At 49.2% G+C, this 17444-nt stretch overlaps 1 protein-coding gene across 1 annotated transcript; it reads right to left on the reverse strand.

Annotated features, from left to right (window-relative positions):
• Positions 1–3958: 3958 nt before the first annotated feature.
• Positions 3959–15698, reverse strand: MARCO (macrophage receptor with collagenous structure). Its single transcript, XM_049814928.1, has 15 exons — positions 15507–15698; positions 14336–14437; positions 13717–13947; positions 13313–13348; positions 12036–12080; positions 11562–11669; positions 10135–10242; positions 9971–10015; positions 9308–9406; positions 9159–9212; positions 8062–8106; positions 7806–7913; positions 6560–6601; positions 6044–6220; positions 3959–5726 (listed from the first exon to the last, which is right to left on the reverse strand). The coding sequence occupies exons 1-15, from the start codon at positions 15619–15621 to the stop codon at positions 5596–5598; spliced, it is 1446 nt and encodes a 481-aa protein (XP_049670885.1). The 5' UTR covers positions 15622–15698; the 3' UTR covers positions 3959–5595.
• Between the last annotated feature and the right edge of the window lie 1746 nt (positions 15699–17444).

Genomic DNA, 17444 nt, shown 5'->3' on the forward strand with positions numbered 1-17444 from the left:
CCACTGGCAACCAGCAGCCTTCTCTTCCGTGTCATTTTTTTGTGGTTTGACAGTAATGCCAATATTGAGACGTGGCAATGGTTAGATAAATGCTCTTTATTTATTAACACACATTCTCAGCAGGATCCTCCACGATCTAGAGGAGGATCCAGAGGCTGCACCTCTCTGCAGAGCTGAGCTTTCTGGATCCAGCTGTCCATGGAAGAGGTGTTGGCTGGGGCCAAGTGTCTCCCCACCACGGGGCTGGGAAACCAGCAGCCTGGGTGCCTGCCTGTGCCGCGGGCTGGGAGGGGTAGCACGCGTCTCCTCCCTTCCCAAGGGACACCACACGGGAACCTGCACCTTAGCTGCTTCCCTGCGGATTTTGGTAAATCCTTCCAGCCACAGCACGTATCCCACAATCTCCAGCTGCTCCCCATTCCATCACATTTGACAGAAAGCCCAGTATTCTCCCCAAAAGGAGAGGAGTCCCAGCTTGGTGCCAGACAGCCTCTATGAAACGTTCACCTTCTTGGAAAAGCAGGCAGAACAGTGTCAGATATGTTGGAAATGATGTTTTAGGGCTCCAGAGAAGGTTTGTGTCCTCAAGGGTCTTGCTAACTTACCTCAGAAATGCATGTGAGTCAGCAAGATGGGGAGACAATCTACCCGAACCCCCCAATTCTCCCCACCCCAAATCTCCTCAGATCACGAGGAGTGGTCAGGGACAGGGATGGGAGGCTCTGGAAATAACAGCATTCCTAAGGGAAAGTATTCCTTTTTAATTAATTGTATCCCTTTTATCCATGACAGTGTAATTGCATTTTGCTTAACTGAATCTTTTTTTAATTGGTGCTGGGAGTGAATGATAAGCAAAGCTGTACAATTCCTTATTAGCTATTATAGATAGCTATTTTAGGGCAGCGTAGGACAGTTAGTTGGGAGACTTAAAAGCTGGGGCCGACTAGCACTGCGCTGGGTATTTGGGGAGGGAGGAGGTGTGGGCACACAAGCCTGCCTCTGCATCTCGGGGCTACCCATTTTTGTAGTCACAAGAGGCTTTTTTGTTGCTCACTGACTATCCCACAGTGACTTGTGGCACTCTTCCTGCCCCAGTGGACCTTCCCTCGGACCGGAGAAGCGGATGCGTGGGGCATGAGTGCCCTCCAAACCTGCTGCCCGGGGATCCCGGTGCTGGGTTTCAGGCTCCAAGTGCCACTGCTGTGACTTATCATAGAATCATAGAAGCGTTTAGGTTGGAAAAGACCTTTGAGATCATCAAGTCCAACCATCAACCCAACACCACCATGCCCACTAAACCATGTCCTGAAGTGCCACATCTATGTGTTTTTGGAACACCTCCAGGGATGGTGACTCCACCACATCTCTGGGCAGCCTGTTCCAATGCCCGACAACCCTTTCAGTGAAGAAATTTTTCCTAATATCCAATCTAAACCTCTCCTGGCGCAACTTGAGGCCATTTCCTCTCGTCCTATCACTAGTGTCATGGTAGAAGAGACTTGTGTCCTGCCCTCACAGCGGCGAGGCTGGGGGCGAGCTGTGCGGCTGTCCCTCCTCTGTCCCTCTGAGGGGACACCTCGGACATGCTGGCGAAATCTGGGGGGGGTTGCCTTCAAAAGAGTGTTTCTAGCTATTAGGAGTGGAGAAAAAAACCTGTACAGCTGTCCTGGCTGCCTGGCAGCCTCTCACGAACCATCAGGCACAAGAGACTGAATCGCAAAGGTATTTTCCCCTCTGGTTTTTCAAAATCCCTTTCTGGGAGGACTGGTTGACCCCAGCTGGAGTTACCAAAGACTGGGACACCCCCCACACACCCCACACCCCCTTAGATCCAGCGCCCTGTTCTCGGGTTCACGGCCTCGCTGCCTGTGCCCTCAGTCTGTTGAACAGAATTAAACCACATTTCGTCCTTTCCCGGTGACACAGGTCGGGGGCATCACCGGGACCCTCCGGCCACCGCCATCCTCCCGTTCCCGGGATAGCGCAAGGAGCCACGGTTCTCCGTGAGAGAAAGCTGCGGGAAAGGGGGATGCGTCGTTTCAACAGCGGCCTTCCCAACATGGCGGCCAGGGGCGGGGGCAGCCGCCGAGCCGAGCCGAGCCGAGCCGAGCCGAGCCGAGCCGAGCCGAGCTCCGCTCGGCTCGGCTCGGCTCGGCTCGGCTCGGCTCGACTCGGCTCGGCGGCCTCGGAGCGGGTGGCGGCCCTTGAGCTCCCCTTAGTGTCGGGAAGGAGCATTTTTAATAAACACACGCCGTCCGTGGAGGTGGCTGTGGGAGATTGTGGGGGTTCAGCACTGGTGGGTTACTGGGGAGGTAGCCGGGGGTCCTCCCGCAGGTCCCCTGTCAGCTATAGGTCCTTGCTGGGAAAAGTTTATTTGACACAAGAATCGACATGTTGTTGGGGGTTTTTTTGGGGTTTTTCTTTGTTTGTTTGGGTTTTTTTTAATTAAATAAGGGCTTTTCTTACCAAAACACAACACAGCAGTGAGCATGGCGATTTGTATCAGGTGAGAAGCTGCTGCAGGCATCTGCGATTTGAACTAAAAGTCTGGAATTTAGTGTGAATTTATGGATCTGCTAAAGCTGGACTTCAGATTTTTATTTCTGGCACCCAGCTCTCCTGGGAAACGAGCCCGTCTCACAGCCTCCATCTCTTTACCTACCTCTAACGGGAACCGGGAAGAATTTCTTCCTGCTTTAATGACATTAGTGACTTCTTTCTGGTTTCACCCTGATTTGGGCAGAAGAGGATCAGATGTTAATTGCGCTGCCACCCACCTAGCTTCCTCTGCTGTTTATTCACAGCTGGGCAGCGCTTCTCCAGGAGGATCCGTCAGGACTGACACAGTCGGGGAGTGGGAAAAATCACGGGCACCGTGACTCGGCCACAGCGGTCCCCGCCGAGGATACTATTTCTTGCAGGTGGCACACCCTCCGCTGGGCTCGATGCTTCTCTTGCAGCTCAGACGTGCTCTGCTTTGGCAGAAATGGTTGTGTTTCTAATTCTTGTGTGAGCTTTGTGCCTGCAGCTCTCCGCCCAGCTGGCTGGGCTTCCCTCTCCGGACCGGGCATGCAGAGTGGTTTTATGAAGGCAACGTTTGTTTTCCTGCCAAACTCTGGTTTTGCCAGCACGGTAGTATTCACACAAGTCCTGGTCCTGAGGCTCCTGTTTCCCTTCCCAAACCAGAATGAACTGTACTGGTGTAAACACTTCTCTACCAATTCCTGCATCCCCGCTGAACGGAGGGGGCTATGCCAATGCTGCCAGGCAGCTGCACGTTTTGGGCCATTCCCCTTTAGCAGTGGCATTCCCAGCCCCACAGCCATCACCCTGGCTGTGTGCCTGCCTGAGCCACCTCTGGCCCTTCCCCTTCCTCCTTTAGTCCCCGCAAGATAAATGCCATTTTGTGTACTTGGCGCTGAACACGTCAGTGTCAGCATGGGCTCTCCCGGGCTGCTAGGAAATCCCTCTGACCCCAAATTTTGCAGATTTTACGTCTGTACTGCAAGGTGAAGAAGTGGCAGGGGAGTAGGTTTAAGCGTGTCATGCTCCATTTTCTGGCCACGCTGTTGGACGGTAGCTCGGGTTCAACCTGTTCCTGCTGTGCTTAGGAGCAGATGGGCTGGACTATGGTGTCCTTTGCCCTGGGCACGCACATCTAACTGCTGGTGCCCTGAACTTAATCCTGGCACAACTGCTATTTTCTGCATGCCCATTCTCCAAAAAGGAGATTTATGGGGATTTAAGTCCAGCCAAAGGGTGATCACTGGGGACATGGTGACCTTCCCTTCGGTGGCAGTTTTGCCGGATGAAAAAATCAGATGTCTCAGCATTTAGCCTGAAAAACGGTGAGGAATGTACCCTGTTAGCAAGGAAAGTGAGAAAGTGGGAGTATAAGCACCACGTGCTGATGTATCCAAACATGAATACAGCTTGTAAATCCTTTTTTTCCGGACAGTGGAAATGCTTTATTTACATACTGCCACACAAAAAAAGATGAAAGGAACCCGCGCAGGCTCAGCACTGTCCGTGGGAGCCCTGCAGATAGCTGTGTAAGCCCAAGTGCCGGTACTCAGCATGCTGCTAGTGCTGGTGGGGCTCCCTACCAGAACAGTGAGCTTTTGTCTGTTCTCATGCAGATGAGCCGCTGTCTGCTTCCACCAGCTTTGAAACAGTTGTCATTCAGCAGGTTTCACCCGTGGTTTGTGGCAGGTGCTCCTTGTGTCCTCTAAACCAGAGCCAGGAATGACAAGTGTCTCTCTTCATTTTCCTGCTGTCAAAGGCATCAGAGTGAGTAGTGGAAAACTCCTGGGATTTTCCAGACTTCCTTCCTGAGGCCTGAGACCCCGTAACAAACATTTCCTCTGGTTCAAAATGGTGATGAGCTTTGTTGCAGACTGCACTGTTGCACCCTGCACGGTGCTGGGTCTTCTCAATCACATTGGCCCTGGATGCCCCATCGCCTGCTGCTCTTACCAGCACTGCTTGGTTTTTCCACTTATATCTGGATTTCTAAGCACTAAAAGCAACTTTCAAAGCTGTGTAGACAAATGCAATTATGTCTAACATTTGGCAGAGATGTGGGGTCACTTACACGTATTTCTGAAATTTTAAATGAAATATCTGCAAGCAGGTTGTTCTGATGTGCTCAGCTACATGTGCACAGGCTGCTTGTCACCTGCCAAATGCCCCGTGCTGGTAGGAAAGGGGAAGACTTAGGCCTTAACAAGAAGCCTTTCAGTTGTTATCTCAGCCAAATATAAGACTTTCATTTAAGTAGAAGCCTTTGGTTTAGGGTCCATATTTGCATTCTGGAAGTTAAATTGCTTTCATTTGTCATCCCTTTGCTTTACTGGAGCATCTAATTTCTAAAGGTATGAAACACTTAGCTTTATACATCAGATAAGGTAAGGGGTATTGCTCCTGGGGACAGATTAGGAAACACTGACAGAGAAGGCAGGGGACTTGGCCGAGGTCAAAAACAAGGTCTGTGCTAAACCAGGGTAGCACCGCACCTAGATCCCAGGTACTTATTTTTGCACTTTAACCTGTGATCATCATTGTTTCTGGAGAGCATTTATATTTGCATGCCAGAGAGATCATCTGATGATTTCTGAGCATCTACTGTCTTGGGTGTATGCACCTCACTGGGGGTTTTAGGCTCGGATTCACAACTGTACTGTGATGAAGATGGACTTGCCAGTGCAGCTGCAGCAACTGCCCCTTTCTGCACGCTGATCCTGTTCTCTCTTACTCCACTAAGCTGAAGTGGACCATCTCTCCTCCCCCGTGGACTTAGAGGTCACACACATGTGAGCTATGGCAGATGAGCTGATGTCAGCTAACTGGAAAAGCTGTGAACTGGCTCACGAGCCTGAGCTCCGGTTGTTTCATGATAGTTGGGATGTTTCAGGTTACCTGTGGGTCCTGCAACCGTTATCAATTTATGGAAAATTCAGCTTTCTCTGTCAATGTTTTTACGACCTGGTAAAGAGACTATAAGCACAACCTGATGAAATGGGGTTCGCGTTATGAAGAAGAACTCCATAGAGAGCAGAGGCGGGCAGCGGCTCCCAGGGCAGCCTCTGTGTCTCATCAAATGCACTCCACGCCAGCATCCTCGCTGTGGGAGCAGTTGTTCACACCCCAGTCGGGCTTTGGACAGTCAAAAATTGAATCTTCATTCCCTCTGCAATTCACGTCATCAAGCCAAATTCGTCCAGTGCCTTTGGGAGATGAATTAAAACAAACAGACAAACAAAAAACTGTAGGACAAAAGAAGGAGGAATGTGCATTTTTTTCTAAAGAGCCCCCTGTGGATAGCAGGCATGCGTTGGGTTGCATGGTTGGCTTGTTGGAAATCAAGCCTTTGGGCACAGTTCAAGCAGCACTTGACATGCAGCTCCCTCATCCCAAGGGGAATGAGCTGCCCCTTTGAGGAGATCCTCTTTGCTCATGTAGAGGACCTTGTTGAAGTGCTTTCTGAGTGTGCGCGACCTCCCGTGCCAGGCCTGGTGGAGGTGGAAGGCTCTTGTGGACTCACCTGCTGCAGCTGTGAAGGCGGCGATTGCATGTCTATATCCCAGCATTCGGCAGACCACAGTGGCATCTTGGGTGCTCCAGCCATCATCACATATTGTTCCCCAGGACCCTTGGTGAAAGATTTCCACGCGGCCCCTCCTGCCCCCTTCCGCAATTCGTACAAAGGGACTGAAGTTGCCTGGCAGTTCAGGGGAGAAGAAAATAGCTCTACTGGTCATACAGGCATGAGGAAAAAAGCACGTTGAAAGACAGAAGCAGTGACTGCCCAAACTGGACGAATATTCCCATCTCCATGGCTGTAGCCAGCATGGGACCAGAAGTTACTGGTAGCTCAAATCCAAACAAATCAAGGCCCTCTCCTGGGTCTGGAGACACCAGGCTGCAGCTCAGAGCATGGACCCCTCAGTATCGGTAGCCATGCTGTGGGTTAACCAGTGTGCGCAGGAGGGGATGTTGGACCTCAGATGGCTTTGATGCCAGAAAGCAAGTGAGGGAAGAAGAAATAAGAGCCCAGTACCTTCTCCCTTTTCACCTTTGCTCCCTTTCATTCCTGGGGGACCTGTTCCAAATGAAAAAAAAGCAAATATTTGACAGCTATTTGGGGGAAAATCCAGTTATTAACTTTTTCTGAATAATTGGGTGAGTCAGAGATATGAGGGCTCCATCCCCCTGTGAAATGGACCCCCTGAAGTGACTAAGGGTATGTAAAAAAAAACATGGCAAGAAAAGTAGGATAACATACACCAAAGTCTTCCTAACATGTGACCCAAGAAAAGGGCCACTTGCAAAATCCCATCCACTCACTTGTGGGAAATGTGTCTTATTCCCACTACTACCTGTAAAATGACATCTCTGGTGGCCTTTTGCGTGTCCAGAAGCTGGCATGGTATCTCCCACAGTACTTGCAGGAAGATCTACATCATGGGGTTTGCTGTTCAGGTGCTGCCATGGGACAGCAGAAAGCCACTCCCAACAGCCCTCCACATTTCTGGGTAGCATCCTGGTCTTGACAGCAGGTGTGTTCAAAAAAAACCCAGTGAGCTCTTCCCGCAAAAGCTACCTCCACAAAGCACACATTGCTGTCTCCTTCTGGGGACCAGGAGATCAGACCCACCCAGAGGGCAGTCCCTAACCTGGGGTCACCCCAGGTACACTTTTCCCCTTCTCCAGAGGCAAAGCTCCAGCAGAGGAGTGCATGAAGGGGTCCCACATGGGCTCTAGTTTATTTTATTTCTGAGGAGTCTCATACTGTTCTGTGTGAATAATTAAAAGAAAAAGCATCTGGAGCACTGGTTGCTTCCTGTGGCCTGTTGGGGGTAAGGATGCGGAGTAGCTGTAGTGTTGGCCCTGTTGAACTATTTTTGTGTCCTACAATTAGCAAGGCATAGTTAAATAGCCCTGGTGTTTCCAATTCTGTGTTCCTGACTACCATGTTTACATGGGATTTATCCCAGCAGCATGGTATGCTGCAAGATGTCTCTGTACAAAGCAAAAGAGGAACATGGATTGTTCCAGTTTTCTGTGAGACCAGGGATTTGAGAAAATCTAATGCAGCTGTTTACTTGCAAGTCTTTTAGCACACCTCCCAAGGTGTAAATGTGACACTCTGCACATTCATCTTTTGGGAAGACTGCTCTGTCTGTTGAGCTCCTCCAAATGAGCTCTGTAAACATGCCCCAGAGCAGCTTGTGCCAGTCTGTGATGTACAGTCCCAAACCCAAATGCACCCTCAGCTCCACAGACCCCATGGCAAACAGCCTTACCAGGGACTCCAAGGCTTCCCTTGGCTCCTTTTACTCCTGGTTCTCCTTTTGGACCCTGACTGCCATGATCACCCTTGCTTCCTTTTTGACCAGTTACGCCTGGGCTGCCTGGGTGGAAAGCAAGAAAGTCATTGCCTTTGTCTCTTCCCAAGGAAAGTAAGTGATGAGCATTTCACATTGACGCGGAGAAGTGGAACATGGCATTTAAAGTTCTTTGCATCATCAGAGTAAGTCATGCTGTCAAACAAGGGTTTACCTGGCAGGCCCTGGTCTCCCTTTGCTCCCTTTTCCCCTGGAACACCTAAGATCATCAAAACAAACAAACAAACAAACAAAAATATGACAGATATTTATACATTTATAAAAGCTTATGCAAACTAGAATTTATGATGGATTTCAACTCATCTAGTTTAGCTGGCTGCACTATAGGCATCTATTTCTGAAGTGGGTGTCTTATTTCCCATTATACTCAGTGCAGACCTTGTCGATAAAGAAAATACATGCAGTGAAGAATCATCTTCTCCTGAAGTAGATCAACTTCTGGTCATTTATTTCATATCCTAAACTCCACTGATGGGATAGAGACCGGCCCTTCAGTTGGGTGTTCACTGACCCTATAGAGAGCCTAGACATGTAAATTTAGGTGCATCAGACATATGCAACCACTTAATGTCAGGCCAGGTGACTCCCATCCCTATCACCCAGGTATCAATGAATGCAGAATAGTGCAACACTTGGACCTTTGACACCTCCTGATGGAGATGAGAGGTTGTGTGCACTATATAAATTCAGGGTTAAGAAGTTTGATTCACGAGAAATACACCAGAATAGGCTTGTACTGCAGAATGTCACCCTATCGTTTGGGTGTCTGGGACAGAGAGGTGGCCTTCTTCAGATGGAAGGTCAAAGAAAAGGCCTGGGTTATGTGCTTTAAGTTGGCCTCTGAAGATATCTCTTCCTGCAATGCTACAGAGGAGGCCAGGACAGATGGTTGCTAGTGAATACTCTTCCCCATCAGATTTACAGCCAGTAAAATTTGTCTTTAGCTCCAAGGTAGAGAGGTTGTTGTCTGGTTTATCTTAAACTGCTGCTTTGTTTGTGTGTTTTCTATTTATACAAAAATGCAGGCAACATCACCTCCTCATGCCTGTTACAGGTGGTTGACAGAACCCGCCCAGTGAGTAGCTACCCTCCCCGCAGTCTGGAAGAGGCCCAGGCCCACCATGGCATCCTGGGTTGCGTTGGGACTCCAAGAACAGGACTCAACAAATCTCCTCCTTGCTGTTTCAGATCCCTTTCCAGTGTCTGCATGATGCATGTTGTTGACTCCAAACCTGTTTTAGTCTCCTTTACCTGTTACTCCTCTGTCTCCTTTTTCACCTCTGGGTCCTGCAATGCCTGGTACTCCTACAATTAAAAACAAATCAGTAAGGGCGAAGCCATCACACAAAGCAAGGGCAGAGGAGGAGGTCAGTGAGCTATGGGTTCGTGTAACGTTGTACCTGGAATACCACTGAGCCCGTGGTCCCCCTTCTCCCCTTTCTGACCAGGTCTGCCCTCAAGGCCAGGAATTCCTACAGGTCCACGTTGCCCAGCTACACCTTGAGGTTGAGCAAAAGCAGCACATGTGAAATGCAACACAACATAGGAAGGAGAAAAAAGAAAGATAGCTCAATCACCAGCCCCTGCACTGCGCAGATTGAGTTGACCCTATGAAGGCAAAACAAACGCTGGGTCTCTCCGAATTGCAGTACTCCCCTGGCAGTGCTGATCTTAGAGGTGCAGTGAGGCATGGTCTGCAGTGAAAGGCTGTATGGACCCAGGTCCTTGCAGACTGTCAGCCTTGAGAGGCACAAATGCTTTCCTGAAAGAGCAGCCAATTTCTGCCCTTGTGTGTGTACACGTGTCAAGAAGGAGGACATGGCCCTCCACAGTACGGGACCCTTCTTTCCCTCTCCTTCTCCTGCACAGTGAGCGGGGTCCAGATGAGACAGCTGAGGCTGCGGGATGGGTTTGCACAACATTGGCATGGTTTCTTCATCTAATCATCTTCTCTTACCCATGCTGGGATCTAGCCTGACTGCAGTTTTCCTTGCCATGAAGCACCATCTAAAAGAGATCGGTCTCATATCTCTAGAAGAAACTGCACCTTCTGTACTCCTTACCCGCCTCTCCTTTCTGCCCAGGATGTCCAGGCTCCCCCGTGCTACCTGTAACGACATCCTGGCATCAGTGCTAATGAGGCTTAGCCAAACGCTTCAGCTAGGGCAGCCCTCCACCATGGCACGCTTGCGCTGACGGTGGGTTGCCCTGTGTCCTCTGCACTTACCATTGAAACCCGGCAGTCCTGGGACTCCCTGCTGCCCCTGAGGACCCATGGGTCCACGGGGCCCGGGGTCTCCCTTCTTGCCTGTTTCGCCTTTCTGTCCTTGGAGACCTATCAAACAGCACAGCACATGTATATGAGTTCAAAAATACAGATTCATTGTCTCTGCAGCTGGTGGAGCACCTCCGTCTAGCTGCACCAGTAGCAGAGTTTGGCCTCACACCTGCATTTACCATTCGGTGGCATTCTCATAAAGCTGTAGGAGGACAGGGCTGGATGGCACCTCAAGAGTCTGTCTGCCAGACTGTCTGGTCAGATGTTTGTCTGACCTACTGTTAAAGACTTGCAGTGGTGCCATGACACCTCCCCAGTCTATTCCCCAAATGATCCGTACCACCAGAATGTTTTCTTCTCTAGTTAAATATCCCTTACTGCAGTCTGAACCCTTCCCCTCTCATAGCCACAGCGGAGATGGAGGACAGCGTATTCCACTCCTGTGTTTCCAGGGAAGTGCCGCATCTCCCCTTAGCCTTCTCTTCTCTGAACAGGTGATCAGCATGCTCCAAACGACCTGAATTATTTGCAAGTGCCTCATTTAAAGACTGACATCTCCTTCATCTTTCTGCTCCATAATTATCCCAAAGTCCTCGCCTTTTGGTACTCCTCCTCCTTTCACTTTTCTCTTCTGGAGCAACTTGTGCTAATGAGCGCACTGGAGCATGTGGGGTCTGAGGGAAGGTCTGAGGAAGCTCTAATCAACCCGTCCAACTGTCATCCCTGGTCTGCACCACACACATCTTCTGCTTTCCTTTGCTATCCTGCTTTCAACCTTTCCTCTCTGGGTGCAGCCCATGTAAGACCACTGAATAACAGCTATCCAGGAGAAGCCCACTAATGCATGTTACATGGGAGAAACATGGTGCATAACTCTTCTACTTATGGTGTATAAAAGTCAGGCTTATATTAGGTATAAAGTTCTAAGAAACGGGTTTTACTAAAGTGAGGACTAACATCCACATACTTGTGCATGTAAATTATATTGTATTATTTTATACCATGAAAATCCTACTGCAAACACCGCTGCTTTAATCTGAGATAGGCTGATAATTGAATGCCTGTGGCTTTCGTTAGACAAAGGTCACTCTATAAAGAGACTTCCATGGTGCAGTCAACATTTTGCATGACCCCTTCCCCCAGCCCTCCTTGGGGGGCTTTGCTGGAGCATGACATAAAATGAAATCCCTTCAGATCAGGTCAAGTGTCCTGTTCATCCAGCTCCTTCATTGACTGGCGAGCCACGCTCAGGGCTGCCTGGATTTTTATGAAGTATCTGACCTATGAAGACTTCTTTTGGTGTTTTAAGTAGAATGAGTTTAAACAGGATTACATGGAAGAATCTTAAAAATGTTGAGATAGGGAAGAAGTCTTACCTGCAATCCCCATCTCTCCTTTTGCTCCTCTCACTCCTGGTTCACCACTTGGGCCAGCAGGACCGGGATCTCCTTTGCTCCCTTTCGCACCCTGCAGTCCATGTAAGCCTGCAAGGACAACATCACTTTTCTGACACTTCATCGGGTGTCGTGTCTAGTGAATGCCAGCAGCAGGCCAGGCCACTCAGCCGCGGGCATGAACCAAACTCTGCTCTCCGTGTACTTGAGAGTGGTGTGGGTGGCAGTGGGGAACGGGCCCACGGTGACCGGTGCACATTGACTTTTATAATAAGATTTTTTCCAGCTAAGTTTTGCTTTTGTTCATATTAGTTCTACATAGGCTTATTTCCTTCAACTCCAATGACATTCCTACTGACTTACACCTTGACTGAGGACAAGATTGCCCATAAAATCATCCATAAAGCCACTTTATGTTCATCCACAGAAGTAATTCAGGTGTCAGAAAAGCCTTACCTTGGATTCCTCGGTCTCCCTTTGTCCCCGGTGGTCCCTGTAGCCCTGAGATGTAAAATACATATATCAGCTGACACAGATCATCTATTTGCAGTAATGGCTAAGAAGAAGAGATGAATTTTTTAATCATCCTTTGTGCATGCGCCTTCAGTCACCACTGAGGCCAATCTTCAGCTGGCAGGGACCAGCACAACCGCTTGAGTAAAGTCCGTGGAGCTCGAATGAGTGCGTGGCTGGGCAGGGGCCAGCTGTCCTCCAGCCAAGCCCAGCTCGTGGGGGCCTTTGAGGAGATCTTTCCTGAAAATGCATTGAACTATTGGGCTCTGATGTATAATAACGGTGCTTGGCGGGAGGTGCCGTTTCAATGTTGTAAGTGCAGCCAGAAAGATATGAAAACATGATTTTTTAAAAATGTATTAATTTTTTTTTTCTTCAGAAAAGCTCATCAGTGTAGCCAAGAACTAGGGATGGATGAGATACAGACCTGACCTAACAAGGGTTGCATCTTAGATCATCATCATAGGATCATAGAAACTCTGGTTTCCCTGGACATTGCCTAGTTCAACCTCTGCTCAAAGCCAACATTAGATTAGGACTTGCTGCATCCTCACAGTCTGGAGACATTTATCTCCTGCAGCGGGTGTAGTTCTACCCCAAACCCCCAAGTTCCCAGGGCAGAAGATTGTGCACAGCTGTGGAGGGGACCGCTTGCACCCAGCTCATTCCTGAGTCTGTGCGGTCGTAGGCAAGGTCCCAAATCTGTGGCTGTTTGTTACACACGCTGTTCAGCTGGGGCCCTATAAAGCAGGGACTGGGGGCGTCTTCTTGAGTTGTCCTGGAATGAGTTGGACAGCAGGACTTGCTACGTCTGGGGCAGAAAGTTCAGCTATCTGCTGGTCGTTGGATGCACACAAACACCCTCACTGGTCCTCTCTTGTCTCACGTGGAGATTTGGGATGGCTATTGCAGATAATGACCAGGTGCAGTTCCCATCACCCCTGAGCTTTTCTGGTGGGGTGGCAGTGAGGAGGCAGAGCCAAAATGCTTCTCCATAGTGGCCACTGACCTCTGTGGGAGCACTTGGGCAAGCTGAGGCTCCCAGGGGATCAGTGACAAGGTGCAGCAGGTCTCCTCATGGCCAAGGCACTGAGTGTCTGCACATTGGGTAGGATCTGGGTCTAGAGACTGAAATCCCAAATCCACACTTCAGGTCTCTTAGGGGAAAAAAAGAGAAAGGAAAAGAGGGAAAGTTGCTTACAGCTCATTTACCAACATACCTGGTGGGCCAGGATCTCCTTTGCGTCCAGGAGGCCCTGAAATAAATATGTAATGGATATTTTTCAGTAGCCAGCACTCAGTCAGGAACATACCAGTATGGGGTCGATACGCTTAAGGTCTGGGCTGAAGACACAGCCCGGAGCCGTGTGTGCAGTTGCAGTGGGATCCAGGGGGGCTGCACAGGGCTGTGCTCCAGCTTCTCCAGGTGTGTCCAGCTCCCCGGCCAGGGCGTCTGGAGCGAGTGTCCAAGCCCGGGCACTGGGGCATCGCTAGCTGACAGGAAGACCAAATCTTGCCCTAGATATTTGTTCATCTGAACTAGGTTTTTGGCTCAGATTTGCCAGTGGTGCAGAGGAACCAGCTCTCCCCACTGTACAGCCAGCATGGAGAAATGGAGCCATACCTGCAACCAGGGTGATGTTGTTCATCATCATCATCAGGTTTGCATTGCTGCTTTTAATTATGGTGATTTCCTCTTCTAAGCTTCTCCTCCAGTTTTCTTCATGTCCCATGTACTCCTCTATAGAGTTTCTCTCCGAAAACAGTTTGTTGGCAAAGGAGCTTTCCATAGTCTCTTCTGTATAGGAGGTATTTAGTTCTTGAAATTTCAGTAGCTCTTTCTGCATCTTAAACACTGAGGAAACAAAAGGTCCGTGCAGTGAATACTCCCTGCCCGATCCGGCTGGGAAATGCCCGTTCGTCAGAGCGGCTCCTCAGCACCCATGGATGACACCCGGGGTTAAACATCACCACTGTTTGACCTGGGGAGGTGGTTTTCATGTGCCGGTCCTTGCTGCAGCCAGGGGTGCAGCCAGGAGTGCTTTTGCAAATGCAAAGCACATATCCAGGGTGGGGGAATGGTTTCCTGCAGCGGCTGCTTTGACTCGTGGCGTGTGGAGGAGCATCCGTGCTCCCTCAGGGGTTTCCTATCTACGTGCTCGTCCCCGCTCACCCATGTCCCCCGAGAGCACCCAGCAGAGCTGTCTTTTGATGTCAAGCCCGCAGTAAGGTTGCAGCGTTACCTTTGTACGCCAGCAGCCCCTGGCCGGCCGTCAGCAGCAGCAGGTAGATGCCGAGGGTCGCCTGAGCACAGCATGTGGATGGCTTTCTTTGGCTTCGAGGCTCTAAAAACCAACAGAAGTAGGGTAGACATCCTCTCACATCTCTGCTACTACAAACGCTGCTCGCTTCCAGCCATTTCAGGCTTGGCCACGATAAATTAGCCGTGCTTTCCAGCGACGGGGAGCAGCGAGGTCTCTCTGCGAGACTGCCAGGTCCTGCAGGCAAGGCAGGATGGATGCCCTCCTCTCACCTGGGCTCTGCACTGCAATTCACTTGGCCAACTTTTCCTTAGGCAATTTAACCAGCTCACTTGCATCAAGACTTAATCCGGCCTATAACAGTATCAATGTGGTAGTTCTCTCCTTTCTGCATCAATAAACTCCCTGTTTCCATCGCTTTTAGTTGCGCCAGGCTGCCATTCAAAGAGGGTTGCTCAAAGCACATGCCCTCTCCATCCAGAGCACCGCATACATGCGATTCCAAGTGATGCATATACACATCAAAACAAATGAAAAATCAATAATAAACTGAACTGCAGAACAAATGAAAACAAGTTGTAACATTTAAAACAAATCGTCACCAGCAAGTGTAAAAGAAATAAACTGCTTTGTCGAATTTTGGCCTTTAGGGAGAAAAAAGTATTTCAGAAGCATTAATAACTATTTCAGACATTCAGTAAGTTACCCTTAATTGAGTATTTTTCAAGTTACTGTAATCAGGATTTTAAAGTCTTAGTTTTAAAAGAGTACAATGATTTAATTAGTTTTACAATAGAATGGTTTAGTCAGCAATGAAGTATTTATATTCAGCTAAAAATTCATAAACTTACTTTTTTTATTGGATCTCAGTTCAGTATCTTAACTATTAAGACATGAAAGTTCTACTCAGTGAAATTAGGCATTTTCTAAAACAGGAAAAACCCTAATTTTTTCTGATGCTCAACATCAGCTTTTGGCTAGAAAGGACATTTTCACATACTTCTTTTTTTTAAATAGCAGTTAATTTACCAGCAAAATCACTGTAAAAAGCATTTAATATGCAGCATAAATGCAGTATTTCATTTTTATGTGCTGCTTTCTTCATAGACTAGATAAAATCCATATCAATCCATTTAATAAAAAGAAATCTTACCACTTATCTCAAAGGTTGTGGTAGCAGCTGAGGCAAACCCAATCTGGTCTGAAATACTGAAAGAGTTCATATTACTCGAATTTCCATCTTCCCCGTATCTGTCTTTAATTTTCATGACAGATTTCTTGTGGCTAACCTAAAGCCTTGTCAGATTATGGACAATGAAGAACTGAAGGGACTTCCTATCTGCATCCGGATTTGATATGCTTTCTGATATGTTTTTGCTATCTGTTCAGTTTTTATAGACTTGTGAGAACTTTGATGTGGTAATTTGAACAGTTCCTCAAAAAATCCCACAGCTAAGATGTTCAGCTGTTCTTATGTGCTCGCCTGGGGACACCGAGTCCACAGAGCCTCAGGCAGGATCCTGCAAGAGGTTCAACCCAGAGTTATTCAACATCTCTGCACTTTAGTGGGGTCGGGGATGAGGTGGCCGTTTCCCTCCTAACACAAGTAAACCTCCTCACGTAGCCAAGAAGATCCCAGGTTCATGGGGGATGCTGAAGCCTAAACGGGTTTGGGCTGTAATGGAGAAGAGACACTTTCAGCCTCCTCGCCGAGGCTCTCTCCAGCCCCTGCTTCCTCCCTGACCCATTTTCTATACCCACAGACGCAATTCCTCCACCTCACCGCTTCTTTCTTCACATCCTGTAAAACTCACGCCAGCAGACCTCGCCGTGACATTTGGTCTTTTGGCGTCTGCGTTTGTGCCGGGGTTGATTTTGATTTTGCAAAGCGAAGCCACTTACCCAAGCCCCCAGGCGAGAGCCGCCGGTAGGTGCCGGGCAGAGCCCTCCCCACCCACGCTGCCACCGCCACGTGCCGCTGCCCTCTCCCAGGCACGGGGCAGTCCCCATCACACCGTCCTCTCTTGGGCCACGGGTCCGTGCCCACCCGCGGGGCTGCTGGGTCCTCGCCGCTTTGCATGGCCGTGGAAGAAAGCGTGGCGTAAGCTCCAGGTGGACGTGAGCTGGAAGTCCACACCCTGATGGCCCAGGGTGGAATGAAGCCCTCTGTTCTGCACCTCAAGCATAGATTTCTTAAAGGCTTAAACCAAAAATGTGTGGGGATTTTTAAATCCACTTCTGCGTTCTCCTTTCAAATGTGCTTGTGCAGCTGTGACCTGGTTTGGCACCAGCAGGGAGGAAGAGGAGTCCTCCCATATCATATGTTCTGCTGCACACTGTGTAGGAATTGGGATCGTTTGCTTTGTTGTGAAGGGCTCAGATACCCCATTGAATTAGAGGGGCTTGAGACGTTACCACCGATCGCCTGAGCCATAGTAACTACCTGTGCATCCTCTCCCTTCGGGGCATCGCCTCCCCACTGAGGTAAGGGCTCATGTCCAGCCCATTTCTGATGGTTTGGGTGGTTCAGCTGACCACTCTGCGCCAGCCTGAAACCACCTACTCTTGCTGGGCCAGGTGATGAGCTGGGCATGACTGCACTTGTGTTGCCAAGTAGATGTTTATAGAGATTGATGTGATTCAGGTGCATGCAGAGAGCAGATTTACAGCAGAGAGGCTTTTAACAACACTTCTAGGCAAATCCATTTTACTTCAAAAGTATTAAAAAGAAGCTGGCAACTGCAGTTTTCAAAAGCCTCTCTGAAAGGCAAAAAGTGCAACGAGTTCTTTGTGCCCTCCTTCCTTGAGAAAGAAGTTCAGGGGGATGTTTTCCCACCTCTCGTGGACATGCTGTGGCCATGCCTTTCTCAATGGCCCAGGTGGCGTGGGTGCAAAAGCAGGGGTAGAGACCCTCGATTTTGTCAGTCCCAATCTGCACCGCTTCGGGGTTCAAAGTCCAATTCTCCACTTGGCTATTTTGGGAGAGTCAATAGCAAAGTCATGATCCCACCCAACTGTGCGTACCCAGCTGGTCAAATTTAATTCTCCCCTTATTTCTAGTTGATGTAGCCCCACGCCGCTCTGTGTCCTG

The sequence above is a fragment of the Accipiter gentilis genome, chromosome 1 (genome assembly GCF_929443795.1).
Source record: "Accipiter gentilis chromosome 1, bAccGen1.1, whole genome shotgun sequence".
Lineage (NCBI taxonomy): Eukaryota > Metazoa > Chordata > Aves > Accipitriformes > Accipitridae > Astur > Astur gentilis.